General features: G+C 56.1%; 8 protein-coding genes across 8 annotated transcripts; 4 read left to right on the top strand and 4 right to left on the bottom strand.

Annotated features, from left to right (window-relative positions):
* Positions 1 to 2,197: 2,197 nt before the first annotated feature.
* On the top strand, positions 2,198 to 3,484 carry D7B24_001093 (uncharacterized protein; the record flags this gene model as incomplete). Its single annotated transcript, XM_028635338.1, has 1 exon — positions 2,198 to 3,484. One exon carries the CDS (start codon positions 2,198 to 2,200, stop codon positions 3,482 to 3,484), a length of 1,287 nt encoding a protein of 428 aa, XP_028498013.1.
* Positions 3,485 to 3,827: 343 nt separating this feature from the next.
* D7B24_001092 (uncharacterized protein) lies at positions 3,828 to 4,895 on the bottom strand (the record flags this gene model as incomplete). The annotated part of the gene is made up of 1 exon (XM_028635337.1): positions 3,828 to 4,895. One exon carries the CDS (start codon positions 4,893 to 4,895, stop codon positions 3,828 to 3,830), a length of 1,068 nt encoding a protein of 355 aa, XP_028498012.1.
* A 1,067-nt stretch (positions 4,896 to 5,962) lies between these two features.
* On the top strand, positions 5,963 to 7,017 carry D7B24_001091 (uncharacterized protein; the record flags this gene model as incomplete). Its single annotated transcript, XM_028635336.1, has 3 exons — positions 5,963 to 6,367; positions 6,479 to 6,822; positions 6,876 to 7,017. The coding sequence occupies 3 exons, from the start codon at positions 5,963 to 5,965 to the stop codon at positions 7,015 to 7,017; spliced, it is 891 nt and encodes a 296-aa protein (XP_028498011.1).
* Positions 7,018 to 7,584: 567 nt separating this feature from the next.
* On the top strand, positions 7,585 to 8,334 carry D7B24_001090 (uncharacterized protein; the record flags this gene model as incomplete). Its single annotated transcript, XM_028635335.1, has 3 exons — positions 7,585 to 7,690; positions 7,752 to 7,818; positions 7,896 to 8,334. 3 exons carry the CDS (start codon positions 7,585 to 7,587, stop codon positions 8,332 to 8,334), a joined length of 612 nt encoding a protein of 203 aa, XP_028498010.1.
* A 1,839-nt stretch (positions 8,335 to 10,173) lies between these two features.
* D7B24_001089 (uncharacterized protein) lies at positions 10,174 to 10,760 on the bottom strand (the record flags this gene model as incomplete). The annotated part of the gene is made up of 2 exons (XM_028635334.1): positions 10,174 to 10,342; positions 10,432 to 10,760. 2 exons carry the CDS (start codon positions 10,758 to 10,760, stop codon positions 10,174 to 10,176), a joined length of 498 nt encoding a protein of 165 aa, XP_028498009.1.
* An 8,233-nt stretch (positions 10,761 to 18,993) lies between these two features.
* OPS1 (ion channel activity) lies at positions 18,994 to 19,887 on the bottom strand (the record flags this gene model as incomplete). Its single annotated transcript, XM_028635333.1, has 1 exon — positions 18,994 to 19,887. The coding sequence occupies one exon, from the start codon at positions 19,885 to 19,887 to the stop codon at positions 18,994 to 18,996; it is 894 nt and encodes a 297-aa protein (XP_028498008.1).
* A 1,212-nt stretch (positions 19,888 to 21,099) lies between these two features.
* On the top strand, positions 21,100 to 23,223 carry D7B24_001087 (uncharacterized protein; the record flags this gene model as incomplete). The annotated part of the gene is made up of 3 exons (XM_028635332.1): positions 21,100 to 21,142; positions 21,286 to 22,997; positions 23,170 to 23,223. 3 exons carry the CDS (start codon positions 21,100 to 21,102, stop codon positions 23,221 to 23,223), a joined length of 1,809 nt encoding a protein of 602 aa, XP_028498007.1.
* A 323-nt stretch (positions 23,224 to 23,546) lies between these two features.
* Positions 23,547 to 26,850, bottom strand: CATP-1_1 (ATPase Na K transporting alpha; the record flags this gene model as incomplete). The annotated part of the gene is made up of 2 exons (XM_028635331.1): positions 23,547 to 24,302; positions 24,355 to 26,850. The coding sequence occupies 2 exons, from the start codon at positions 26,848 to 26,850 to the stop codon at positions 23,547 to 23,549; spliced, it is 3,252 nt and encodes a 1,083-aa protein (XP_028498006.1).
* Positions 26,851 to 27,960: the final 1,110 nt, after the last annotated feature.

The raw sequence follows: 27,960 nt of genomic DNA, 5'->3' as shown, positions 1-27,960 counted from the left end.
GTGGGGGTCGACTAGACTGAATAGCGAAAAGAGGATTGGATGTTGAGGTAACGGAATCTTCCTCACTCGTCGGTGAGCGATGAGCCCACGAGCTTTGGAGCTAGCGAGCGGGCGTTAAAATGTCTCGATGATGTGAGAGCGGGGGTTCACATCTCGTAACACGCCTGAAGTAACTGGAGAAAATGACGGAGCGTAGTATTGATTGAACGCAGAGGCCGGAAGACAGGACCAGAGTAACTCGGCACGGAGGAGAGGGGAGACCCAGCGAGCGAGATGAGGGCGCATAGGAGCATGTGGTGGACATGGATGGGATGGAAGGCTGATGACGCCGCATGCCTGAGCCGAAAAGTAAATCAAAAGCCATGGAAAGCCTCGGGATGGGAAATACCACTTTGCTGTGCATTCCCCATCTTGGTTCGTCAACGATTCCCCCTTCTCCCCCTCTTCTCCTCCTCCAGCATTCAACGTAACTACGGCAGTCGGTCTGACCGCCTGGGCATCGAAGTCGGCCCACGAGGACGGCTTTTAGGGCTTCCGCAAACAGCTACTGACCGCTTGGCCCCAAGCAAACGGCTGGGTCTCGTCCCTCGTCGCAATCAACAGAGCAGACTCTAGTCAGTATTGCGACGTGTCCCGCCACCCTCGTACCGGGAGAGAATGGCTCATAAACCTCGTCCTGTTTTCCTCATGATACACATCTCTTAAGTGCCCATTGCCGTCGTGGCTGTCGTCGTCAAATAAACACCGGACCTCGATGTGCGGCGCCGGGGTCGATGCGCCGATCTCTCTAAACCCCCTCTTGGCACGACCTTCCCGCAGCCTCTTCCCGTCCTCCACCACCCAGTAGGACCTAACGTCGTGGGCGGCCTCCTTGGCAAAATCCGATCTCCAGGGTAGGGTCTTCCACAGCCGGCCCCCCGAATCGTTGGATCAAGGGGCAGGCAACTGAATAGGGTGTATGAAATTTGACAGACAATGCAGCCCTGCAGTTTGTGTGCCCTCCACCCCCTCCCTCGTCGCTGGACCATCGCCGTTGCTGCTGCAGCCAGGTCGGCGACTTAGGCACTAGTAGCCTGGCAGCCCCCTGTGAGCGACGGAGGACGAGAGACGAAAGACGAGAGACGAGAGCGAGCCGGGGTTCACCGTTGCCGAACGCAGAGGCCATGCCTATGCAACATGCAGGCAGTGCCTGGCTGCTGCTCCCCATCCTAGGTCCCCATCCTAGGTTGCACGTCCCATGCGCCCCGTCCCACGTCTGAGGTTTGTCTGTCCTCCAAAGTCCACAGGTGGGTGAGCCATTTCACAACGAGTTTGGAGTCGGTGGGTGGAGGGTCATGGGCGCGCGAAACACTTGTCCCTGTCACTCGGCTACTCCTAAAAGTCAAAATTCCGTAGCGGCTGGCCGTCATCTGCCCTTTGTCGCCCAAGGCCAAAAATGGCAACAATCCGACTCGCCTCGATCTGAACGACTCGCTCAGTCACTCGCTCGCTTGATCCGCTACCGATGGCTTCGGCGAACGTGCCCGTTCTCGCGCGCCCACGCACACGTCCACGCACACCCTCGATCTTTGTTGCCGCACTTGGTTTCCGGTTCCAGCTCACGACCTACTCATGACGTCGACACACCAAGACGAGTAGCCCCGGGACCTGGACTGAACTGGACTGGACTGGCTGGCTTGTGCCCCCTCTCGATTGAATGATGAGTGGCCGCTCAAAGCTGGGTCTCCGAGTCGGTCGGTAGCTGCTGCGCCCCCAAAGGGCCCTTGCTCTTCACATGGAGACCATGGAACGCCCACCCATCCCCTTCATAGGCAGCCACAACTCGCGCTTTTTATCTGTCCTGTCGCCTCTGTCGCTGCTCTCCTAGTTGGGCACCTGTTGCCGCCGCCGCCGCCCCCGTCACCGATTCTATTGCTGCTGCCGATACTACTACTGTTCTTGCTACTGTTGTGGGCGCGCGCTTTGGTTCGTAGGCATAGTGGATTGCCCTGTCCACTCGTGTGCTGCCCTGCCTGTCCTTGTCGCTGCTGGCCCATCCATCTGGTTCGCACGTCTCCTGGTTTCCGATACTGGGCCTGCTTTTTTCGTCTTCCCTGCTTCGCAACGAATCCGTGTTGGCTGGCTGCGTGTCTGCGGCCATCAAGCCCCCTTCGGATCAGCCTTCGTGCCGGCATAGCACTACCGTGCCGGTCCCGACATGTCCACCTGCTCTGTCGCGGCCGCTGCTCCAGCGCATCAATCAATCTTTGGCCAACCTCACTGTCCATTGCCCCAGCAGTCAGCGACGGCGCACTCTCGCACCTACAAAGTCGGCCCCATCAACCCCAAAGCACAAGCCCAACCGCCGCCAATACAGATGCAGATGCAGACGCATACGCAGCCGCAACCACAACCACAAATGCAGCACCAAGCGAGAACGAAACCTGCCGAGCTCGCCCTCTCTACCCAAACATCTCTTCCCGCCCTGCCCAAACCGCCTCGTCGAGTCATGGCCGGCCTGCTGAGCATCGCCCCCGAGTTGCGCGATCTCATCCTTGAGGAGGTCCTCCGACTGCCCGAGCGGGAGGCGCCCGTGGACCCGTCCGCCAGTCAGGACCGAAAGCGTCGCAAGTACCGCGACGACATGCGTTGCTCTGATGGCCACGACATATGGGTGAAGGATAAAAGCTTCTTGGCCGCCGCTCAGGAGACGCCGGCCATAATGCTGGTTAACCGGCAGTTGCACGCCGAGGCAGCAGCGGTGATTGCCCGGACGAAGACGCACTATCGGCTCGACGTCATGTACGTCAAGGAGTGTGGACTGTGGCCGACTTGGCTCTCTGTCCCGCGCTTGGCCCATCACGCCGACAGCATCTACGTCCAGTTTCGTATCTTCGATCCTCCCGCAGATGTCAACGAAGACTGGCGCAATCCTCGACAGTTTCTTGGTGGCGACGGCGGACCCGCCATGATTGTTTGGAATTTTTTCGCCCTGATGAAGGATTATCTTCTGCATGGTCCCACGGCTTTCGAGAGTCTCGTTGCTACCAAGAACTCTTTTTCGGTGAAGACGCTTATTCTCGATATTCTGCCGCCGCCACCTGGGACCAAGGACGACAACCTTGGGTTTCCTTCTGGCTCGGCTCAGGGGTCGCGCCTCGAGCGTTTCGTCGCCTCGCGAATGGCAAGTCATCGTTGGCCGATCCCACCAGAAGGTCTGGAGCACACAATGCCCGCGGAGAAGCTCGCCATGTTCATTGCTGGCAAATTGAGCAGCCTGCTGTCTCGGCACGAGGATTACGGTGCACCAGTCTTCCACCGGGTCGGAAGCATCGATATTCGCGTCGGCGGTGAGACGAGGCGGCTTTTCGATCTTGACGAACTGCTCGACATGATTCCGACACGACCCATCAAGGGCAAAACGCCTGAGGAGACACTAAAACAGCAGAAAACCATTGACGACTGGAAAGCCACAATGTCCAAAAAGAGGAAGACCTGGGGCTAGCGGGTGGGGCAGGGTGCTGAGGGGGAAAAGGCGGCATAAAGACAGACGTATCATGGCCGCCGATGATCGGCCATTGGTGAGATGGTTTTGGGATGGGAATGGTTACACGAATCGAAATCCTCCGAGTACGGGGGGTTGGTACATACTTTTTCTGGGCATGGTGCATTGGGCGGACTGGCATTGGTGGGCGAGCGGGCATTCGGAATGGCGAACTGGTTTCTTTGGGGCACTGGGGTTTGTTAAGCTGCCGAGAACTCGGCTCGGGAGGGCCGGCGCATTGGAGGTTCTTGTTGGGTTCGATTCCATCGGTATGAAATGATATGTAAGAAGCGCGTTGAAAAGATCACTCGTTCTTTGCTTGCTCATTGTTGTTCAAAACGCAATCGCGGAGCCTTGCGAGGTGGGCATGGCTGGCCTTGCAGCATCCTCCCACGACAATCTGCTTCCACTTTCCTCGAGTGTTGGCGTCGCGCACTATCTCGGCAAGCTGTTCCTCCCATGGGGCACCTTGTACCTTGCCGCCTGCTGGTAGCTCCCAGGTCTGCGTCGTTGTGTTGTACACCTCGCCGTCAGTACCGTCGGGGTACAGAACCAGGGCCGGTGCCTCATTGACGTGACCCGCTTGGACCTGGTCGGCAACGGCCGCTTCGAAACGGGCGATAAGCTCCTTGAGCTTCCAGATTTTGGTGCAGTTGATGCCGATGCCCCAGGGTTGGGACCGTGCCACAGCTGGACTCAACATGGCGTCGACAGCGGAGCTGATGCTGGCCCCATCAGGCAGGGCCATTTCCTCGCCTGGGAAGACACAGGCGATCCAAAAGGGCGTGTTGGCGGCCTTCGCTCCCAGGTCGTCTAGGGCCTTCCTCGCGGCCACAATCTCGTCCAATCTCGGCATCGTCTCGACGGCAATGTATGAGACGGGCGATGAGAACCCGCCGGCCTCCTCGAAGATACGGAAACGCTCCAAATGCCAGGCGGCCAAGTCTTCAGGCGTGTCGTGCTCGAGGTCATATTTTCCAGTGTACTCCTGGCCAGGAATCATGCAAGCGCCATAGGGTCCAACACTCAAAGCGACCTGCCCTCCGTTTGCCTTGCCGGCGCTGTGAGCAATGGCGATGGCGTCGCGGGCATATGACGCGATCTTCGTCCTGTCGATGCCGTCGGGAAACTGAGCCGTGCGAGTGTTGGCGAAGCCATGGATAGAAAATTGATAGGTTGCCGTCAGGATGATGTCGACCGGTACATCACCGAAGTCCTTTTGGCAAGCGAGGAGGGTGTCTTGGTCGCTCACGAGCATGTGAGACGACCACAGAGGGGTTGACTTGTCGAAGCGCACGCCGTACTTGTCGCCCAGGGAGGTACCCAGGCCTCCATCCAGGATGAGGACATTGTTCGAGGCGGAAGACGACATGACGAGTGGTTAAGGGACGGCCCGAGAAATGCGGTGATTTATATTTCCTATGGCCGTCGTGGGTTTTGAGCAGCCGTCGTTGTTTCTGAGTGGGAAATGGACAGACGGGGGTTTCTCACACCCAAAAACGGGCAGTGGGCTACTGATAGGTTTCTGCACCCGGGCTGGGGGACACAAGCGATGACTAACAGCGCTCTTGAGGAGATGACGCGTCCCTATAGGCTGCCAAGACACGGACGGAAGCGCCTGCCAGCGACCCTGCTTAGGCGCGACGCACCTGCCTTAGGGGCCCCGTTCTGTGGACGTGCCTGCCCACCTTGCATTGCACTTGTTGTAGAGCTCCTGCTCAAATTGCAGTGCTCCTGCTCTGGGTGAGTGGAGGGGGTTGTCAGGGAAAGTAGGTCCACATGGCTGTAAGGCGGCATTCTGGGCCTGATGATGGAACTGGCCAGACCAGTGTCCTGCTGTCAACAAAACATGGCAGCTTGAATCCCTTACCTAAGGCAAATATCGTGGCCACGAAACAGAAGTGTTGTTGCGGTACAATCGAGATGACTTGGACTGATAAAAGATTACTCATTGTTGATTTTGCATCCGTCATATGGGGCAGGTGCCTGCTTTTTATCCTCAATACCGTACTCAATATTATTACAGACAGGCTACAAGAAGACGTGATTGCCCGACAGTGGTAGTTTCTTGCTATCAAGGATTTCTTCATGGGTCTTATTGGACACTGTGCGTTGATCTACATCCTTGTCCGCGCAACATACCTGGCAACTGTGACGCAACTTGTGCACCTTCCCTACTCTTACATGGGATCACAATTACTTTTCCCGGCAACTTCATCGGCTGGCTCTGATGCCAAAGAAGGTGCAAGAGACATGATAATCATAACGAAGTCGCTTTGCAGACTCGATTCAGGATTTGTGTTCTTTCGCCTGAAAGTGCAAAGACTCTAACTTCCTCCAACAAGCTCCTTAGGCTAAGTACATCTTCAGGCATCACTACTTCCAAAACGCATAGCGCCACGGTAATACACTCTGCACTCCAGGAGCTTAAAGACAGCCATGGAAACCCCACCAAATGAGGTCGAGCCCGACGAAGAGCGGTATCTCCCAGTAAAACCTCCACCTCGGGCTCCGAGACCTTCTCATAAGGCGTTAGGTATTTCCCTGCAAGAACGTCTGTCAGGGATGCGCTTCAAGACGTATCCCTTCGACGTCTTCTACTCCTCGCTAGGAAAAGCCCTCATGACACAGATGAGAGGGCGCAGAAAGGACCGCCGCCTAGTGCAGCATGACATTGCGCGCTGGGTTGAAAAGTTCATCAGCAGTCCAAACCCACGTGTCACACCTTGGCGCAGCGTCGTCGCCAACCTCAGCCGCAACGTCGGCGACTTCCACAAGCTCCCTCTGTACTTCGCTCACCCGCTTCTCACAGGAGAGACCATTGTTGTCAACCCGGATTTCGCGGTGACGGACTTGCTCCACTGGGATGCGAAACGCGTCAGTACACCCGCCGGCGTCTTCTTGCCTCTGGGTATGGGACTCGCCAATTTCCTTGCCCTCTCACGTCACATCTAGAAAGATGACGAGGGTCGTTACCGCGTTGACGTTGTGAGAGAGTTTGATATGGCTGAGCGTCACTTCTGGGCATCTGTCTTTGGAGCATTGGGTAAAACTTGCAAGGCGGAGGCCACGGGAAACCTCAACCTCATCCAGGACGCTTTTCGCCTCAGCACCCTACTAAATTATTTCCCTCTCGATGCCTACGATGAGCCACAGCCACCATCGCGTCTTCTGGTCGAAAACCTACCATTCTTTCTAAGCTATCGCATACCTCAAGTGCGTGGCCCGCAGGACGTTGCTTTTGACGATGAGCTGGAGGAGAGGATTGAAAATTGGCTTTGCAAGCCCGCACCGAATGGGCAAGTTCCAATGAGTCCGGATTCTGACACTTAGTTATACTGATAAAAGCCAGAGCCATGAAGGAGTGGAATACCCCTCGGAGACAGGCAAACCAGCTTCGCAGGACTCGAAAAGCCGCAATAACTGGGCCGACCAAGCCTCTCAAGGTTGTTAAGGTTGCCAAGCGGAAAAGGACACCAGAATATCACGAGTGACCAAAGGAAGAGCACCTTTCAGATTATCGTTCGCCAAGGCGACTGCGCGGAGACCTTACGTTGCTTTAGCGGAATTTTATTTTCTACTGTTTTCTATTGAGAACGTCAATAGCCCTCCTCTTTTAACCGCCGGGCCGGACCCAGAGTTGGCGGGATTTCGGTTGACGGAACGCCGCCGTGACATTGCAGATAATGTCGTATGCTGTCACGTATAACCAGACAACGTCGTCGACCCAGCCAAATTTTGTGCCTCGCCTGAGCTTTGTATGGCGTACGACCTCCAGCGCAAGTTTCTATTCACCAGCACTGCGCCTCACGCTTTCACTGTAGCAACCCGCTCCAATGCCACTCAATGTTGCGTTGCATGTGACATGCATGTCCTTGGTGTAAGTGAGTACATCCTCTGGCGACGGATCACGTTGACTAAAACAAGTCAAGTCCGAGAGGGCTTCCGGTCCAGAAGGAGATGGATTATAGTATTGCCAGTCCAGTGTGCATATAAGCTTCGCTTTATCCTACTTCAAGTCACATGTAGCATTAATTATTGAGGTGCTAAGTTATTCCACGATGCTCGCTCACATGCTGCCAGCCGTCTTCCTCCTCGCTCATGGTACCCTTGGGCAGGTCTCGCCTCAACCCACACGCGGCGCAACTCAGAGCCTCTACGGGCAGTGTAAATGATGACCAGACACGCAGACCATACAAAACTACGATGCTGACTCTACGCATTCAAGGCGGCGGCGCAAATTGGGAATATGCAACAGCTTGTGCCCCTGGCTCGACATGCTACAACGACGGAAAGTAGTGCTCCCCTCTCCCGGAAGAACTATCAAAGCCATCGCGACCCGGTTCCCGTTACCTTGCTAACGCATTGGCAGCCCTTGGTACTCCCAATGTGTAGCCTACGAGCACCTGCCCCCCGACCACCCTCTCTACCCCGGAAATGGGGGAACCAGCCGTCCGACCAAGACGACCGCTGTCACAGTGACGACGACGTCCAAGACCAGCTCGACGTCCAAGGTCTCGACGCCGACGCGGACAACCTCGACCGCCTTCTTTACCACAACCAAGCCCGCCACGACAAAGCCCGCCACATCGTCTAAGACGACGCCCAAGACGTCGTCGACAACAACGTCTACTTCGAAGACGCAGGCGACGACCACCTTGAAGCCACGCACGACGACGACGAGCACGACAACCACCACGAAACCACCCCCCGAAGTCACGACACCGGCACCGCCGCCCGTAGGCGGAGGACCCATCACGCTGACGCCGAGCACGATCCGCGGACCAACACGAACAATCGCCTGGCCCTGAGGCACCTGCACACCCATCATGAATCTCTTCAGGAAGTGTCCCAAGTCAACGGCGCGGTAAGAGGACCGCTATTTCATCGTATGAGAAGCATAGACTCGGTTCACAGCTAGTACAACCCAACCGCGTCAAGCAGTGGCGCGCGCAATGAGTCGTCCTGACATTGCGTTTGAAGACAATATAAGCATCACCTTAATCTAGCCTTCGTGCGCCATCCTCACGTAGAACCCCCAGAGAACAAAACACCCAACCCAATAAACGCGATCCGCCCTCTCCGGTTCGATGCCCCTGGCCATACGCCCCCCCCGCCTCGAGATATCGCAGCCCCCGATCCAGCAGGGAAGAAAAAAGCCTCCCCCCACCAAGCAAGCTTCTTCTCCCGACCCTTCCACCGCCGGCAAACCTTCCATACGAGCGAGCGACGCATCGGCGCCATGACTCTCCCATGCAAAGCTAACAGACGGCAGCGCCCCATTCCGACCAAAGGAAGGCAGGTCAGCAAACACCCAAGCCCGCCGGATTCGTTCTGGTCGGTTGCCACGTGACTCGGCACCTAAAGGAAGATTCCGTGGGATGGATGGATGGATGGATGGATGGGATGGATCGATACAGTACGTTAGCGGCCATCGCCGCGTGGCGTCTCACCTGGCCACAGCACCTAGGCAGGAGGGGCGAGTCACCCTCCCTCCCGTCGACCTGACTCCATGAATCAGACAATGAATGATTCGGCACCGACGAGCTGGACAGACGGCAGCTGAAAGAGCGACAGAGAAAGGGAAAAAAAACTTGGAACCTTCGAAAGAAGAGGGGGAGACTTTCAAATCAGAGGGGGCTGCGCGCGACGTGAGGCTGAGACAGTCTTGTTCCGCCCCCAGCAGTCGAGTGTGAGTCGAGTACGCCGGTGCCATGGAGGGCCTTCACGGGTGCAAGAAGTAAGGGATAGCGTGTCGCGTCGCAGCTCTGTCTTTGGGTGATGCGAGACGCAAAATGGAAGACATGTCAAGCGTGGGCCAGTCACGGCTAACACTAGCTTATGTCCCGGAATTCGGACGCTGGCCGCGCCAGAGCGTCTGGCGCCTAATCATGCCGAATTCACAACCTCCCGTCGCTCGTGCCGTCGGTCAAGTCAAGGTGTGTTGAAAATCAAAACTTTGGATTTGCAGGGAGTTTCCCCCACTCCCCGTAATTCCGCGCCGGGCTCGCAAGCCTAGAGATCATCGCCTCAAGATGTCCTGCGTACATGAGCCTGAATGATCAGACCGTAAACCCAATGCCCTTCCGAGTAACGCCCGATGATGCCCTGAACCGGCTGGTGCCCAGCCGATCAATACTGGACCCCAGTAATGATATCGTTAGTGTACATGCAAGGTAATGCGCCGATGCTGTTGGTGGGAGTTTTCCCCCCTTATTTCGGCCGCGCCAGCGTGCGTCGTCAAAGATGCAGTCCGACGCGGTCGAATGATGAGGAGACCGTGGGTGGTGAATGGCGCGGGGGTTGAGGTAAAGTCGCGAATGGCTAACTCGGGCCATCTGGGGTATCATGCCTCACAGCAGAGGCTGGGTTTGTAAATGCAATATGAATAATAGGGTCGGCCTCAAAGATCAGGTCAAAGTATCTTCGAGGCTTCACAGTGAAGACTGCGACAGTGCGAGCGAGGCTCGTGCGAGCCGTGCATGTCGGCAACGATAATGTGCGCATACGCAGAATCGTTGTCCGTCGGACACTGCAGTCTGCAGAGAGATTGCAATGGCGACGTGGGTACTATTGTTACCCCAGGGGCGATGGATGCGGAGTCTCGCGCCAAGCCGTCAAGTATTTGCGTCGGTGCTGGTGGGCTGTTCTTATTTCTTGCCCTTGGTACCTGTAGCGGTGATCTTGCCAGTGGTCATGAGATCACCGATGTACTTCTGAAGGAACTTATTATTGTTGTCCAGCTTGTCGTGCTCCTCTCGTACGGCCTCGATGCGGTGGAAGATGGTGAGGAGGGATTCCTGTAGTGCCTTGGCATGCCTGTCGAAAGGGGTGAAGGGTCAACATTGCAATTCGTTTGAGGCTTTCCATGTGTACCATGGTACATTGGTGTGGAGGGTATGGCCTACCTCTTGAGTTCCTCTCTGGCTTCCCTTCCGAGGGCCTCGATGTCCTCGCTCGTTCTTCTCGGGCTCATTGCGCGCACATCGTCGGGACCAAAGGACTGTTCGATGGGACCGACGGCGGAGCTGTCGCGGGGGACCACGAGGGGACCGCTGGACTGTCGACTGGGGAGGCGTGGGCGGACTGGTCTCGGAGCATGAATGTGGTGTCCCTCATGATCATTGTCGACAGACGACGAAGACGAGGAGCTCGACGAGGAGCGCTCGATGCGGGAAGGGTGGATCATACTCTCACCGTTGTCGCCGTGCTGCTGATCCACGTCCATGGGGTCCATGATGCTCAAGACGGCAGCAGTGCTTCTCTGGAGGCGGAATGTGGAAAGGGTAGAGAAGGTCGTGGTTCGACAGAGCGACGAAGGGTGATTGATAGAGCCTTGGATGTGACGAAGGGTGGGTTCTTCTGGAATACGTGTATGGCAGGTAGTAGAGGTGTACGAAGGGTTGCCGTGGTGCCGGGTCGAGGTTTTGCGTTGGCGAAAGTATGGAGTGTGGGTGGTAACGTGGGTGGTATCGTGGGTGTGGTAGCGGGCTTATGAGGTTGGTGTTGTGAGTGGTTGGTGGGTGGGTAGCGGACGGAGGTAAGGTTAGGTAGGTTAGGTAGGCGCAGGACGCAGGCAGGGTCGAAGTGACGGGGAAATCAGGGGCGTCTGCGCGTATACTGTTGGAATTTCGATCGGTGGGCGGTGCGAGGCCAAAGTTGCGTCAAGATGGGTTTGCCACCGATTTGAGCGACTGGAAAGAAGTCGGAACGAGAAGAGAGTGACGGTGACTCGACACGACTCGACACGGGGAAGGGGGGAGAAGAACTCGGGTGACGAAGGTGGGAAAAGGCAGAGGAGGGTGGTGTGCACAGCAGCAGGAGCAGCAGGAGCAGCAGGAGCAGCAGGAGCAGCAGCAGCAGAGGCAGAGAGGCCAGGGTGCCGGGGTGCCAGAAGCCAGGATGTCAGGATGCCAGGGTCCCCGTCCGACGAGATGGGATGGGGGTGGAGACGGTCTTTCGTCGTAGTGCCTGTGTGGGAGGGATTCGGTGGCAGGACGGTCAGGTCAAGACAGGAAAGGCTGGGTGGGAAGAGAGGGGTGGAGTGGAGGAAGGCAAGTTGGGCGGGCGGGCAACTAGGTGGACAGACAGACAGGCAGGTGGGTCTCTTTGGGGGGGGGGGGGGTTTCCGCGTTGGGAAGAGGGAGTAGCGGCAGCGGGTAGGTAAGCCCCAAAAATTTAAGGGTCCAAAAGCCCGCAAGAGAGCAAAGCAAGGGGGGGAAAGTTGATGGATGATCAGGAAACAAGGAGACCGGACGAAACAAGCAGACCCTGCGGAGCCCAGTATTGGGCACCAGCTAAGGTAGGGTATCGACGCACGCAAGCAGGTGACTGATCATGAACTGCCTGGACGGAGCTTGAAAAAGTGAGAGACAGGAGGGAAGGGCGGCAAAGCAGGCAAAATGGGTCCCAAGGAACAAGCAGGGCATGAACAAGCACGACGATGCTGACGAGAAACGATGGACGGAGGATCCTCTGGAAAGAGCCGGTGTTGACTTGTTAAGGCTTTAGAAGGGGTAGGGGTGGCCAACAGCAACATAGTGCGGAGACCTGTCTGTGGCTGGCTGGTGCGAATCCGTCCAAACAAGACTGTATGTATCACCAGCAGGCACGATTGAGATGGCAAGGGCCGAAGTAGGTGATGGTGACGCCCCTTGCCACCAAATGAGGGCCAAGAGAGCGACGTCTCCACCCTGTGGGCAAGTGGGCGGGTGGGGATTGGTAGATACCGGATGACCGGTGTACAGTGCAGTAGCAAGAGTAGCAGGTAGCCCGGTGCTCTCAAGGCAGAGGCCAAACACGCACCAGACACGGAGGAGCAGGACCACCCAACATCATGGCGGTGATCAGCGCCGACGGACGTATGGCATTACAGCGAGCAGCGGTTCGGAGTAGCGATCTGCTCTTCTCAGCGGCAGTGCGGCTATCGATCGTCGGTTCTCGTGCTCAACTTTGAAGCAACGCTTGGCAGAGAGGGAGGGGACCCCGTCTTGGAACTCGGGAGACGGGACAAGAAACAAGACAAGAAAATGGGATGGGCAAGCTTGGGCAAGCAGCGCAACTAAAGGTCCTGCTAAGTGCGGAGCAGGAGGCGAGGTCCATTGCCTCTCTGTGGAGCCGACACGATGTTTCTCAGTAACCGATGCCATTTTGTGTTCGTCGTGGGACCCCGCTGTGTCGTCTTTCGGGAAGAGGCAAAGTCCTAGCTTGCGTGTGCCGTTTGCCTCAATATCGGACTCGCCAGGGCCGCGCAGGGTACAGTAGGTTTTTTTTTTTTTCAAGCATTTTAGTGGTCTCGTGGTCCCAGCAATTGCCTCTCACTCGGTGTGAGGGGGGGGCGGCGCGCGCGCGCAAAAGCGCAAGCTTGTCAGCAGAGAGGAGGCATATGATATGGCACATGGCCCAACGAGGGAATTCGGCGCCGAACCTGCACCATTGGCTCAAGGGACCCCTTGGCTCACACGTTCCTGTAGGCGGCACATGCACAAGTTTGATGCAGTCGATGCGGCCTGCAGACGACGCCTGCGCTTGCACTTGTCCTGTCGTGGCTCGCAGTCCCCTCTCAGCTCGTCCGGGCACGGGCACATGAGCACTAGGTACCTAAGATACCCAGGTACCTAGATGAAATTACATCAACAGTCAGGGGCCGTCAGTCCGGCGGTCAACACCAGCGAAAACCCTGCCAAGAGCTGAGCCGAGCAAACAACAGACGACCGCGCAAACTTAAACGTTTGACTGAAAGAGGACAATTGGCAGCAGCTTCATCTGGCGCGGCGCGGCACCTCCATTCCTTGCAGGCGAACGAATCATCAGCATCAAGCATCAGAGACAGCAAGAAAAACTGACCAATGCTCCCAAGTCCGAAGGCCGCGTGATTGGAGAACCGGCAGCTTGGCAATGTCCACCGCGTCGGTACGTACTCCAGGTGCTGAATCAAACGGCGAGGGGCACTTGCAAGGTTGGCGAGTAAGGTTGCCAGAGGAGACGAATGGGGCACTCCTTCCTTCACTCCTCTGAACCAGGGGATGAAAGTGACAGGGAAGGACGCTCTCCCTCCCCCCGCCGAGGCAGCCTTGGTGATCGGCAACGCAGTGACGACATGGGCGTTCCTGTCGATTGGTTGAAGCGAGCAGCCAACAGCGCGTGGCAGGTGGTCCCCATTATGCCGAGCCCTGGCTGGCGGGTCTCCTGCTGGGCACGACACACGCACGTAGCGACTGATAGAGTTGCAATTGCGACCACCGACGGCAGGATTCAGCCGACGAGCGTGTACCAAGAATTCCCAAGTCGCGCCACACTTGCCATCGTGTTCATGCCATTTTAGCCTCTTTTCCTTTCCTGAAGCAACTGAATTCTCGAGGACCCTGCCCGATTCCGCATGCAAAGTCGTATTCACGGTCACTGCCACACTCATACGTACACAAGGAGTGGGGAGGCTCGATACGGAGAATTCGAGCAGATACAGAGTCCCCACGGATACCCGCATGTGCCGGACAGTTTTCTCTGCCCCTTCTGTTCATGCTTTGTCGATACCTGCCTCTTTCCCTCCGACAGTCTCCCGTTTCTGAAGGTCTCTGACGAAGCTGGCACCTACTCAGGGAGTCGCAACTGAAGGGGAAATGAGCGGGTGCGAATTTGTCTGGGGGGGAACTGAACCTGACACACCGAAGCCCGCAAAACGGAAGGTGGGGTACTACGTGATGTCATTGATCGTCTGCCGAGTTCCACCGTTAGCCACTGGTATTTGAGCCGTGCGTTGTGGTTGTGGCTCGTCAGCCCTGGAAGGAAAGGCCGTTTGACAACGGGTCAACTGTGCGAGGACTGTGCTGGAAGCTGATGAGCTGCAGGAGCTGGAAGAGCTGCAAAAGCTGCAGGAGCTATTGGCGCTGCGATGTTTGCCTACCTGCACTGGAAGGTGTCATGGACATCCTCCTTGCATCCCTTCATAACAGTGTGCATAATGCTCGTCACGCACATGTTCCGTTTTCCCCCTTCCTCTGGAGCTGCCTACCGTGAACGCCCTCGTCGATCCAACACTGTCATTCAACTCATTGACGCTCTGTCAGTTTTGCTGACTTGTCAGTTGCTCAACAAGGACCCGAAACACGACAACGGCTCCCTTCCCTATTCGCCGTCGTCTCGTAGTGTCGTGTCTCAACGCCTCCGACTCCGAAGCGTGTTGCGTTGACGATGGGTTGTGATCGCCCTCACTCCAATTTTCTGACTGGATGCCGCTTATGCCTTTCCCCCCTCTCACCGCAACACGCTGACCACGCGGCCACTGCTTGACGGATCACCATGACCACGGCCATTCCTCCGGAACACCACAGAGTAGCTGCCCAAGCGCCAGCACTCTCCCTCCCGCGCCTCACCTCACTGACGATCAAGAAATGTTGGTTGCCCACGATCATTCACCCATTAACATGTTGGTCAGGTGCCTAGGCGCTCACACTGGCATTTGTGGATGATCCGAGGGTACATACTCATTGACAGGATGCGAATGAAAAGGTCGATTGCTGGGAACACACCAGCAACATCACATCTTTTCCATCACGCTGCCGTCTTCACCAAGAGCCATGCCCCTTCAGACAGACACATACTCCACACCTCCTGTCAGATGACCCTTGCTTCTGCCGAATCGTTGTTCAGCCTACCATGGCGGTTGAATTCTTGCGCAGCTTCAAGTCAGGCCAGTGTCCAATGGATCTCGAAACCGGTTTTCTTGGTTACCTTCGAGTGCCTTTGCTTCAAGATCAGCAGCACCCGCCTCCGAGACTGTGATCGACACTTGAAGGGGACATTATTAGGAGCCTGTCGTCTTTGGTCTTGGACAATAAAACCTTGAAGAGGAACGAAAATGAACTGGTCCACCTCCTCGACCGGACCACCGAGATCGCGAAGAGTAGCTGCTCCGCCTGCCGAGTCATCCCGCCGAGGCGTCGCCGTGCCACCACTCACATCTCCTGCTCATTTCCTTGCCCATCACCCCGGCGCCCCGGGATAACCACATGTTACGTCGATCTTCGAGAAGTACAGCGCCCACCTCTTCCAATGGTTAAGTGGACGGGAGAGAGAAAAAGAATTGTCGGACGATCATGGACAATGATTTTCCCGGCTTGCTGTCCAATCCGGGTCCGGGGCCATATGTCAGAGTGACTATTTGTGAGGTTCACCGATTGCAGGTCATCCTCCAGAGTGTTTCCCGAGATGCAGCTGTTGGAGTGCACTAAATGATCTCTGTCTTGCGAAACATCTACGGGGTCTTCCATTGGATTGAGAATTCACCAGCAGCACTAACCACAGCGGCACTCTAGCGGTGGAACGCGCCCGTACAGCATGTCGGCGATGACGTCCCTTGCTTTCTTTTCTGTACTTCACCAGTGTGCGAACGTTGGATGGAAGGACCCTTTCTTCCGCTAGGGCTCGACAAAGCCTCAAGTTGCCTTGTCGTCCCTTGTCTCGCGACTTCTACTTTCTCATACTTTTCACATCAAGCTCCAGCGAGTGCTGTCCTGTGGCTTGTCCTATCCTCTTTCAGAAAGACAGCCAATCACTCCATCCGCAAGTGAGACAGGGCATCGCAGCCAAGCCGATGTGAAATCCACACTCGGTCCCGTGATGCCGTTTACCAAGGCCAAGCAAGCACAGTGGTGGGGGATTGAACTCCCGAGACCTCTCTTCTAGCCTCTTGAAATGACTTACTCGTGCCCTCTATGGCGCTCGCATGCTTCGTCAGCTTCCTGCCTGTTGACCGCTCCTGAACCTGCGAATGGGCTTGCCTAGCAGGGGACAATTGTCGCTATTAACATCACTGGCAGTCAGCTGATACGACTATGCAGCTGCCCAGCACCTTTATCCTGCAGCGAACTGTTCAGCCTCAGGAGCTATGAGGCATTGGCGCCGGGCCCGGCATCCCGTCTCGGGGTTCGCGAAGCGAGGGCGCCGGCGCCTAGGTGAAAGCTGGCCTCGTAGTGGTCTGGTTCATCTAGCCTTTTAACTTGTCTCATTTTGGCCTTTCTCCCTCGGTCTTCCCTCCCCGCCTTCCAAACCAATACCAGCGCATGCGCCAGGCCCAGCTCTCCTCGCCCGTGAGATTTTAGGGCACTGGCGCCACGTGGTCGGGACTTGCTGTGAAGCAAAGCGCGGCCGCGACAGTTGGCTTCCGCCATGGTCAAGCACGCTAGGTGCCATGGGCTTGCTGTCGATGCGTGCATGAGGATAGCAGGCTAGTGAAAGGCCTGGAGCAAATGCTCCTTTCCACTCATCTCCGGGTGTGCTCGCCGGAGCGCAGTTCGGTTATGTTTCTCAAGCCATGAGGCTGCTCATGCAAGACACGTTCTGCCGTATTCATGGAACTAAAGCTGACAGGCCAGCCACGACGACGGCTCATCTGCGAAGAGTGGTGTCAGGGTTGAGTGAACGCGGCATAGCCTGCATATCGCCATAACCATCGGCGCTGACGTCGCATCCCGGGCTGCATCAGATGGCTTCGAAGCGAGTGAAATGTGAGGAATGTGTCGCCTGCACGACAGCACACCTCTTCTCAGGTACGTTGCAAAAAACAGAGCCTTGGCGTCCGGCTGCCCCCAGCCACTTTCGTTTGGGGGCTTGTTTTCACAGATGAGAATTGACGAATTTCAAATTTTAGATCTCGATCGCGATTCCAATCCCAATCGTGACACAACATCCCCGCACACCCACCCTCGCCAACTGTTCGGTCTTGAACTCAATCTCGCAGAAGAATGCATGTGCTTTAAATGTGGCAACTATAGAAACGACTGCGTGTGTCTGTGCATCTGTTTTAAATGAGTGTCGACAAGAGAACGTGCTTACTGCTTTATTCTGGAAGCTCACTTGTGGGTTGCCAAAACACCTACTTCTGACACAGATGCTGGAGCATGGGCATTAGTAGCGACTTTGTCACTGCTCATGGTGAACCAGATGCTGATCCATGTTCTACCCACGCCAAGGTCATCTCATGCCGCCATCGCTTGTTACGGGCATGTTGTTGATATCTGGTCAACGCATCATTCCCAGGAACCTCATCTAACGGCTCTGAATGCCGGTCGTTATGCAGACAGCTCACAATGACAACCCGAGGGTTACTGGACCTGCGCAACATGTGTGTAACGATATCCCAAATCCCCTTCACCATCACCTGAAGGTCCAGGTTCTATCTTTATCATTTCGTCTGCCTCTTCCGACGGACACATACAGGCTCGCTACCAGGCCAGTTTGGTCTCAGGGGCAAACCTGATCTCCGTCCATATCCAAGATGCCGCACCCGGCTTGCCGTCGCCAAGCCTAAGAATGATGCCGCTTGTTAAAGGCTAGGTCATGAATTTGACAAGACACCCTCTCCGACGGGTCTTGTCAAAGAAACGAGACGCTCCCTGGTCGAGGGCTCGCTGAAGGAACGGCTTTGCCTTCTCATAGCACCACAATATACCGGTCATCACAGCGACTTTGCTATGGTGTTCCATCGTATCCAGCCGGCCAAAGTCCTCGAAGACGCAAGTCGCGCCGTGGCTCAGTAGCAGTTGCAACATGCTGAGATCAGCATGGCTCCGGCCCATAAAGTGCTACCCAAGGATTGAACGGAGGATGGTCTCCTTGGACTCTGCCCACATATTGGGCTATGCGCCAGGCCGAAGCAAGATCTCCATCGCCCCGATCCCACTGCTTTCGTGGCCTTTTGAAGTGATATCGAGTCCATGCCGACTGAATAAAGGCCTTTATGTAGCACAGCGCTCGCGTCAACGTTGTCGCCTCTCGCTCCGAGCAGCTTCATCAGTTCGTCATGTTCCCTCCCCCGTTCTTCAACATTGGCTGAGGGCCGCTCGCACGTAGCATAGGCTGTTTGAACCCTGTCGTCGTTTCCTGCAACACATAACATGTGGGTGGTTGTTTATGAGGCCGTAGTACATTCGGCGGGAAACGCGGGTCAGGGAGGCCCTGTCCGCGAAACCATACATGAACCCGCAACTCTCGCCGCGGACTGGAGCCGTCTAGTAGAGATATCTGTCTCATTCCGGTAGATATAAGATTCTTCTTCTACCAGAAGTTTGATCATGGGGAGAAAATTGTCCTTGCCACATGCACTTGATCTGGAAGTAATTTATCCGCTACGATGTACACAATACCGTCTGGGAGGGTATTTGGATTGATCGAAGGCATCGTAGTGGTCTGTCACTAAATTCTCACCCCTTCAGCTTTAGCGAGTCTTCGAAGGGCTGTGTGTGATAAAAAAGGACAGAAGACAATGGCTGCGTTATTATCTTGCCGACGGGCCTGTTTATTGGTTTCCGGTTGATGAGATGTACATCACATTCAGATTTCGCAAATCGGAGGTAACATATAGGACATACCTGGATAGGTAGGGCAGAAGCTAACTAATACAGTGCACCTTTTCATTTCTAAAGAGCCACATGTCGTCGTGAAGAAAACCAAGAACATCCTTGCGAGCATACTCAAACATGGGGTTCATTACCCGAGGTACCGTTCGTGGGTGCCAGGTTGCCGTGATGACCTCCATGGTGCACCCTGTCGTCGCTTCGCTTGGCCGTGCCTGGCTCGCGAATGTGCAGGCCTAAAGCCGCCGGGTCGATGTTGCGGTGGCCCAAGAGGAGCAGAAAGCCGAAGACGGGCTTGGCGATCACGTCTAGGATGCCGTAGAAGATGGCCTCAGAGTCAGGGTGAATCACGTTGCCGCCCTCGCTCAGCCCCCAGGCAATGGGGTAGAGGAACCAGAGGAAGATGGTGAGGACACCGCAGCGGGTGTAGGTGGTCGAGATGGAGCCGCCGAGGGCGTTGGCGTGGTGGCGGCCGTCAAAGACGAGGGCGTAGACGACGTAGAAGAAGGCAAACATGCCAAAGACCCAGTAGCCCCATTTGTAGGAGGAGCTGACAAGGGAGCCAACGAGACCGCATACAATCATGATCCAGTCGGCTAGGATGACGACAAGAATCGTTGGCCAGGGGAGGCCGGCGGTGAGGCAGAGATCGAGGAGCAGGAGCGGAGTCGTGATAAACCAGTCGATGTAGCGAACGTAGAAAATCTCACGGGTGCCGGCGGCGCTCACTGAATGATCGGAGCGCTCAAACTCAACTTGGATGGGCGTCTGACCAAGATTGGAGCCCATGGAGAAATAGGCAATGCAGGCGACCAGGGTGATGCTGGCCGTGATGTAGTGAAAGAGGCGATGGGTTTGGCGCTTACGACTCGCCATGGCCAGGAATGCTATTGTCGAAGCTCCCATGATGGCGCAGACTGTGTAATACCAGTCAGATGCGCGAACAGAGATGGCCAAATCGGCTTGCTGGCCGACGCCGCTGTTATCGCTGAGAGCTTGGTTGCCTCCCATTGTGAGATGTTCCAAGGCCAATGTACAAATCTTAATAATGATCAGAAACGTCGAATAAATACGGTACTGGGTGGATTGCAGAGCGAAGTGCAGTGGCCGATGCCCAGGAGTTCGAAGCGAGCAGGGTCCTGAACATATAGTCGTTGAAGGTATACTAGCTAGAGTAGTATGACCTCATGGCGTTTGATGTTTTATCGCGATAGCCACCCATACACATGTCTGCAGTACTTTGACTAATTTCTTGCTGCAGCTCCAGGGTCGCAAATGCTCCGATATGACTTCGGGCTGACGTGGTGGCATGGTGACGTGGTGACCATCGAACGATCTCATCAACGCTCTTCAAGATTTTACTACTGACGCAAACCTTTTACTCAATCATCAGTCAAATTCCTGGCAATACCGAACCCCCGATCCGATAGATGTTGCCCACACATTGTCACGGGCGCATTGGCCAGAAGTGTTCCTGAGGGTCACGAGCAACACAGTGATGGGCGGGACGCTCCAATGACTACGTGATGGGTCAAGACAACTCATGATGCAGTAGAGATTTCAAGATTTTCCCGATAGCATTGAAATCCCCATGACTGATTGTGGCAGCCGCGTCGATGCCATTGCCGGTGGTCGATGAAGTCACCACTCGTCCGGCCGTTGCTCCGGGGGGTCCACTCGGCAACTCCGTGCCGGTCTGTCAACCATCTAAGCTCTCCATTAGCTCCGGTAGTGGGTTGAATGACCAGGATCCTTGCATCACCGTTTTTGCAAGTGCCGTCATGGGATTCACAATCGTGCCAAATAGCAATGTTCTGTCATGAAATCCAACGGGCGGCCTTGGTGTGCCCTGGTAAGGCGTAAGTTTACCTCATCATCGGTAATGGCGGCATCAGTGCGCAAAGAACAAGGGTCTTTCGTCATTACGACGTTTTCAACCCCGTAGATGCTGTCGATTGAGGAGCCTGGAAGTCTGCGACTTACCTAAGAAATCCGATGCCGAGGCAAGCTGCAACTTAGTTGTAAGTTTGATCTTTTTGTGTCTTAGTAGGTTGTGGGTGTCTGGGTCCAAGGTGCCCGTTTCAGAACTTCTTGACAAGGAATTGAAAATCCTCACCAATGATTGTTCTTCTGTGAAGAACATCAAGTTGAATGCTTTCTCAGCCTCGGGTACTCATACAACTGCCGAGAATATGGGGGGAACACACGAAGGCTCAGCAGAGCATGTTCCCTTTGTATCATTTTCAAGTCGAAGAAGTAGTCATCCGTGAGTCTCAACACATCTTTGTTAGCTGTACGCGTTCTTCGAGATGAAAACTGACAAGTCAAGATACCTCTCTGGAAACTTCGCTCCTATCCAGAGCTCTCTTCCTCTCACGCGCTGCTCGTACACTGGAACAATCCCACCAGATCTTGCTGGCGGGCAGTACGTCCGTAACGGCGGCAACCCCCTCGCCAACAATGACCCAGAGCGCACAGCACACTGGTTCGACGGCGACGGCATGTTGTCAGGCGTTCTATTTCGGTCTTCCACTGACGGCTCTATCGTTCCGGAGTTTGTCAATCAATACCTTGAGACCGATGTGTTCAGGTATACGAAGCGCAATAAACATCTGACGAGACCTGTACTGCCTAGTATCGCCTCGTTAGTGAACCCAGCATCATCTTTCCTGTACATCATGTTCGAAATTTTGCGAGCCGTGCTCCTTGTCGTTCTCTCCAAGTTTCAGAGCGCAGGTGCCACGATTAAGAAGATCAGTGTTGCCAACACAAGCGTCATTTTCCATGACGGTCGTGCCTTGGCCACATGTGAGAGCGGTCCGCCCTTACGCTTCACGCTGCCTTCCCTTGAAACAGTTGGGTGGTTCGATGGAGACAAAGCAGAGAATGAGATCCCTACAGCAAGCTCTGAAGGCACATTCGGAGGACATGGGCCCCTGTCGTGGATGCGAGAATGGACAACGGCCCACCCGCGAGTCGACCCCCTAACAAACGAGCTGATATCCTACCACTCGACCTTCGTTGCCCCCTATGTTCGCTACTCTGTCATACAACCACGGCACACCAAGTCCCTCGAAGCCAGAAGAGCGAAGCCCTCTCTCGTCAACAAACCCATCCCCGGGATCTCGTCCCCCAAGATGATGCACGACTTTGGCGTGTCGCTCGCGCACACCGTCATCCTGGACCTGCCCCTATCTCTCGATCCCATGAACCTCCTGCATGGCAACCCAAGTGTCTCCTACGACTCGACAGCCCGCTCTCGCTTCGGCGTCTTCCCCCGTCACAACCCCGATCCCATCAAATGGTTCGAGACGAACCCCTGCATCATCTTCCACACCGCAAACTGTTGGGAGGAGCCCGCGACCCTCCAGCGCGACGCAGCCCTCCACCTCCTCGCCTGCCGCCTCACCTCCCCCTCGATGATCTTCAGCGCCGGAAACCTCCCAACGCCAGCCGTCCGCCCCGTGCCTCCGGAGTACGCCGAGGAAGAGCAGTGCCGGCTCTACTACTTCTCCTTCCCCCTCGGCAACGACAACAATGACGCAGCCATCCAGCACCAGTGGGCCCTGTCAGCGATCGCCTTCGAGTTCCCCACCGTCGCCCCGGCCGCCGCCATGCGCGACGCGCGCTACGTCTACGGCTGCACGACGGGCCGGGACACCTACGCGGCGCCCCTGGGCAAGGCCGCCAAGATCGACCACCTGGCCAAGATGGACGTCGCGACGCTCATCGCGCGTGGGGAGGCGGATCCGCCGCGCGAGGTTACGGGATGCGTTGACGCGAGGACGGTCAGGGAGATCATGGCGCACGACGACCCGCGCGATCCGATCCGGCTCTTCGGGATGCCGGAGGGGTGGTTCGCGCAGGAGCCGCGATTTGTGCCGAGGGACGGGGCCAGGAGCGAGGATGACGGGTTCTTGTTGACGTATGTGTTTGACGAGGCGCAGTTGGACGAGACGGGTGCATGTAGGCCTGGTGCCGTGAGTGAGCTGTGGGTCATTGATGCAAAGGGCATGCGGGATGTTGTTGCGAGGGTGAAACTGCCACAGAGGGTGCCGTATGGGTTGCATGGGAATTGGTTCGACGAAGAGGACATCAGTGGACAGATTCCGTATGAAAAGGTGAGAGGTCAGGAGGGGGAAAGGAGGGGGACTGGCTTGCTGGACAAGATACGAGAGAGATGTGAAGATTGGGTTAAATAGAACACATTTCATGATCGGCTCGTGGATTTCAATGAGCGAGCCCAAATCGAGGGAGCTTCATTACACTTCTTTATTACACTTGTTCGGACAGTTAACCTTGGGAAGCGAAGAGGTGATCACGTTGCCAAGGGACAAGCTGGTGTGAAGATTTATTGATTGGCTAGCAACTTCGAAGCGGCCACGAACGGCACGCTACGAAGGCGCTGCAGGAAAGGTGCGAGTCAAGAGATCACTCATCGACATTGTATCGCAGAGAAAGTCATCAAACCCCCAGGTTGTTGTTATGAACAGCCTCTATCATCATCTTCATTCCAGTCCAGCGTGATGACGATGTTGGATCGATACATCCGTTGGTGGTATCTCGTGTAAAGCATAACCCCGGCATTTTACATGCCAACTCCGTTTCGAGAGGTGCAGTTGATTCCAGCAGAGCACTCTGACGATAATTGGGCAAACACAATCTTTTGTTTAAACCTGGTCCTCCGGGGGCGGCAGGCTAACCTGGACGCCAAGACCAAGCTTGCGCTTGATGGCCTTCCAAGTCTCGAAAAGGGCAATGTATACAACAACGCAGCCTGCAACAATGCCCCATTCCCATGTGATGCCAGTGTGCTTGAACACTGCGTGATTGATAACAGGGATGTAGACAACGGGGAACGTCATGACGAAGCCGCCAATAACGGCCCAGAAGAGGAAGCGGTTCTTCCAGACTGTCTTGAAAACAGACAAGGGTCCACTGTGAGACTCATGCTCCATGTTGAACAAGCTGCGCTGGAAGTGCTTGACCTCCCAGGATGTGACAAGCAGGAGGAAGCTCAGCGTCGAGAAGGTCGTCGAACGGGCGCGGAAAGCAACATCGCAGGAGGGGTTGTATCCTTCGTTACAGCCGTGTCCAAGATCGCCGCCGCCGGGGCCGTAGGTGACGGATGCGAAGGCAGCGAGACAGAGAGATCCCATGCACACACCGTAGATCATCTTGTCGCGGACCAGGTCGAAGGTAAAGACACCAACACGTAGGTCGTGAGGCTTGCGGTAGAGAATATCGGGCTGAGCCTCTTCAAGGCCCAGACCGATGGCGAGGAATGACGAAGTGATAAGGTTCGCCCACAAAATCTCAATAGGAGACAAGGGGAAGATGGACGTGCCAGAGTCGTCCTGGAAGACCAGGCCGATCAATAGAAGGAAAACCTGTGCAATGTTGGAAATCAGAAGATGGAGGAGGAACTGTAAACGCCATTAGTCAAATGCGTAGCTGATGGTAAAATCAGCAACGTACCTTCTGGATATTGTCAAACAAGCGCCGGCCCTGTTGAATTGCAGTAACGATGGACGAGAAGTTGTCATCTGTAAGAACCATATCAGCCGCCTCCTTGGCGACGTCACTGCCTCGCTTGCCCATGGCAATACCAACATCGGCCTTCTTGAGAGCGGGCGAGTCGTTGACACCATCACCCGTCATGATACAGAAGGCCTTGCGGCGGTGCATCGCTTCAAGCATGCGCACCTTGGTCAAAGGGCTACAGCGAGCGAGGACGAGAGGCAGACTTTCCAGGCTGTCAATCTCCTGCTCGGACATGGAATCAAAGCGGCTCGCAGGCATAACAGCCCAGTCGCCCTCGCCTCCCTGAAGGATGCCGACTTCGTAAGCGATGGCGGTGGCAGTCTTAATGTGGTCACCAGTGGCCATATGGACGGAGATACCGGCAGTCTTGCATTTCTTGACAGCGCCGAGAGTTTCGACACGGGGAGGATCGTAGAGACCGGCGAGGCCGAGGAAACGAAGGCCCTTCTCCGTCTCCTCGCGCTTGGTGGCATCTTCATCGTCAGACAGAGATCGGGATCCAACGCAAAGGACACGAAGGCCCTCGGAGGCAAGCTCGTCAGCCTTGGCAGCGATGCGAGCCTTGACCTCCTCGGTCTCGTTGAGACGGGCCATCATGACTTCGACGGCACCCTTGGTGTAGATGTTGCGGACCTTGGAGGCCTCATAAATAACAGACATCATCTTCACAGAAGAGTCAAAGGGGAATTCGGAAACCAGTCTGCTGTTGTCGCCCTGAACGACGTCGGCCTTGCCCTTGCCGAAGCGCATGGCGAAGACGTGAAGCGCAATCTCGGTAGGCTCGCCAATGGCGGACCAGTTGGGTGCTACTTCGGTCTGCACGGTGGTCATCGACTCGGTGTCGGTGCCGGTAGCCTTGCCGTCGGTGACGACAGAGTTGTTGCAGAGGGAGATGGCCTTGAGGAAAGCGCCCATCGTGGAGGCCTGGATCGTGTCATCGCTGTTTCCAACGGTGGGAGTCGAGGCGGAACTCGAGGCAGAGCTGGTCAGGCCGGGCCACTTGATTCTACCGCTGGCAGGGTCGTAAGGATCGGTGCAGTCCTCAATGACGGCAGTCGTCTCCTCGGACAGCCAGATCTTACGAGTGATCATGCGGCCCTGGGTAAGGGTACCCGTCTTGTCGGAACAGATGTTGGTCACGCCGCCCACAGCTTCGAGAGAAGCCAGCTTGCGGACGATAACATTGCCCTTCGCCATGGCCTTGGTACCGACAGCCATAGTGATGGTCAAGACTGCGATGAGGGACTCGGGGATAACCGCGACACCGACGCAGATACCATAGATGAGGACCTGCGAGCTGATCTCAAACTTGCTGGCGGAGAAGACGATGATGGCGAGGAGGATGGCAAGGCCGAACAAGAGCAGAGCGAATTTGCTGAGCTTAACCTGTAGGGGCGTGCCAACGAGGCCGAGGATGCTCTTGGCACCGTCCTTAAAACGATACCAGGCGCGAGCCGGGAGCGAGGCACCCTCAACCTTCTTGCGCGTCGTGCGCAGCATGGCCGCGATCTTGCCAACCTCTGTGTCGGCGCCGATCGCTGCGACAAGACCACGAGCGCGACCGCGGGTGATGGTGGTCGCTGAGTAGACCATGTTGAGGCGGTCACCCAGAGGGAGGTCCGCGTCGTGGAAAATAGCCTCGGGATGCTTACTAGTGGGAAGCGATTCGCCGGTCAACAGTGCCTCGTCGGAAGACAGGTTGATGCCGTCGAGGAGACGAAGATCGGCAGGCACGACATCACCGACGGAGATCATGACGAGATCACCCTTGACGAGGGTCTCGGCCTTGACGGACTCAATGTTGCCGTCGCGAACGACTTTACAGGTAGGGGCCGACAGGGCGTATAGCGACTGAATGGTCTGTTCAGCGCGATAGTCCTGAACGAAACCAACGACGATGTTGAGCACGATGACGGCGGTGATGACACCGCCCTCAATGTAGTCCTTGATAGCGAAGGACAGGATCATAACGATCACGAGAACGAGGGTCAGACTGTTCGAGATCTGTCTCATGAGAATCTCCCAAACGGATAGGCCCTTGGCTCCCTCGAGAGCGTTGGGGCCATCACGCTCGAGGCGGGCAGCGGCCTCGCTCTTGGAAAGACCATTATCAAGGTCGGTCTGCCAGGTGTTTCGGAGGCTGCTGATGGGGATGCAGTGAACGGGTCGGAGAGCATCGTGCTGGTGTTCGGGTCCCTTTTCCTGCTGAAGTCTCTCGACTAGCTGATGCTCCTTCTGCTGCTGCTCGACAGTGTGCGAGTCCTTGAGATAGGTAGCGCTGGTGGTACTGGTAATGGCAGTACTAGTTGCTGTGATGATGGGGGGCTTCTCATTGAAACCACCTATACCATTCGAGGGGTCGTCCTGCTCGGCAGCGGGCTCCGCAGAATCGTAGTTGTGACCATTCCTGGTGGCGTCGGTTTCTCCCATCGGATACTGGTTGGTTCCTTGGTGTAAGCAAGCGGGTTTGCAAATGAATGCAAGAGACGTGTGATTGCGAGAAGGGTGGGTTGGGGGAGAGAAGGGGGATTGGGAGGGTGTGAAGGAATGGAAAGGCAAGCACGGATGAGGGAGGATCGGGGGCGGGTTCTTTAAACCTTTTGCGGGGGGGGGGCAGAGTGAATGGGAGAATGGCAGACCACGAGGACTTGATGGACGGGCGCACTTCCATGGACTGACGACGGACGGCCGATGAGAAGCGGCTCGGGGATCGTCCGGTCGGGGCGGGCATGCGTGGGTGGGAAAGGTGTCACACGCCCAAACGGATATGGCGTTACTCCACGCCAAGTACCAGACGTACCTCCCAGTTCCTCCACTGTACATCCTGACGGCAACCTCCAACGCACGCGACGTTCCATTTTCTTGATGGCCAGGCCTAGCTCGTCATGTCGCTTGCTGCACAACGCGTGGTGTTTGCTGCATTCTGCTTACTGTTCCTGGGGCTCCAGAGGGGCAGACTGCCTCTGCCTCCCAGCACGAGGCTCTCCTAGTACCTGAGGACGATCATCGCGGTCCTGCCGGCTACCCACTTTCTGTCGGCTGCTGATCGCATCTCTTGGGCACACGCCTTGGTCGCGGAATAAGCATTGGTTGGCGCATGGGATGTGGAGAGGACAGCAGAGGGGAAAGGGCGTCGCCAAGTGTTGCTGGTGCACCAAGTTTGTCGAGACTCCAGAAACTCAGCAAGGAACTGGCCTTCGCCTGTCGGTCATCGTCCGAACGGCACGGTCATCGTCCGTCGTTGGCGGAGGCTGACTGGACTGGTGCTCCACCCTCTGCGTTGAGCCAAGTCGTCGTCACCAAGCTGAGGAGCGCCAATCAAGGAGGATTGAAGATGTAGAGCGACCAATCAGAGCGAATTCCAGCGGGCTTCGAGACCAATTGAACAGCACAATGCGGGGAGGCGAGAGGACCCAGTGGCTGTGTTGACGCTTTAGACGCTTGGCGGGTGGGAGGGAGAGCGAGGCGGATTGGAGTGACGGGAATCGGTGATAGGCAGGGCGAGATGCTGGGATGTGGAGGGTGCTGCTGAAGAGAGAG

The sequence above is a fragment of the Verticillium nonalfalfae genome, assembly GCF_003724135.2.
Source record: "Verticillium nonalfalfae strain VnAa140/NRRL 66861 chromosome Unknown scaffold_12, whole genome shotgun sequence".
Classification (NCBI taxonomy): Eukaryota; Fungi; Ascomycota; class Sordariomycetes; order Glomerellales; family Plectosphaerellaceae; genus Verticillium; species Verticillium nonalfalfae.
The sequence above is the reverse complement of the archived record's forward strand: the minus strand, read 5'-3'. Positions and strand labels throughout refer to the sequence as shown.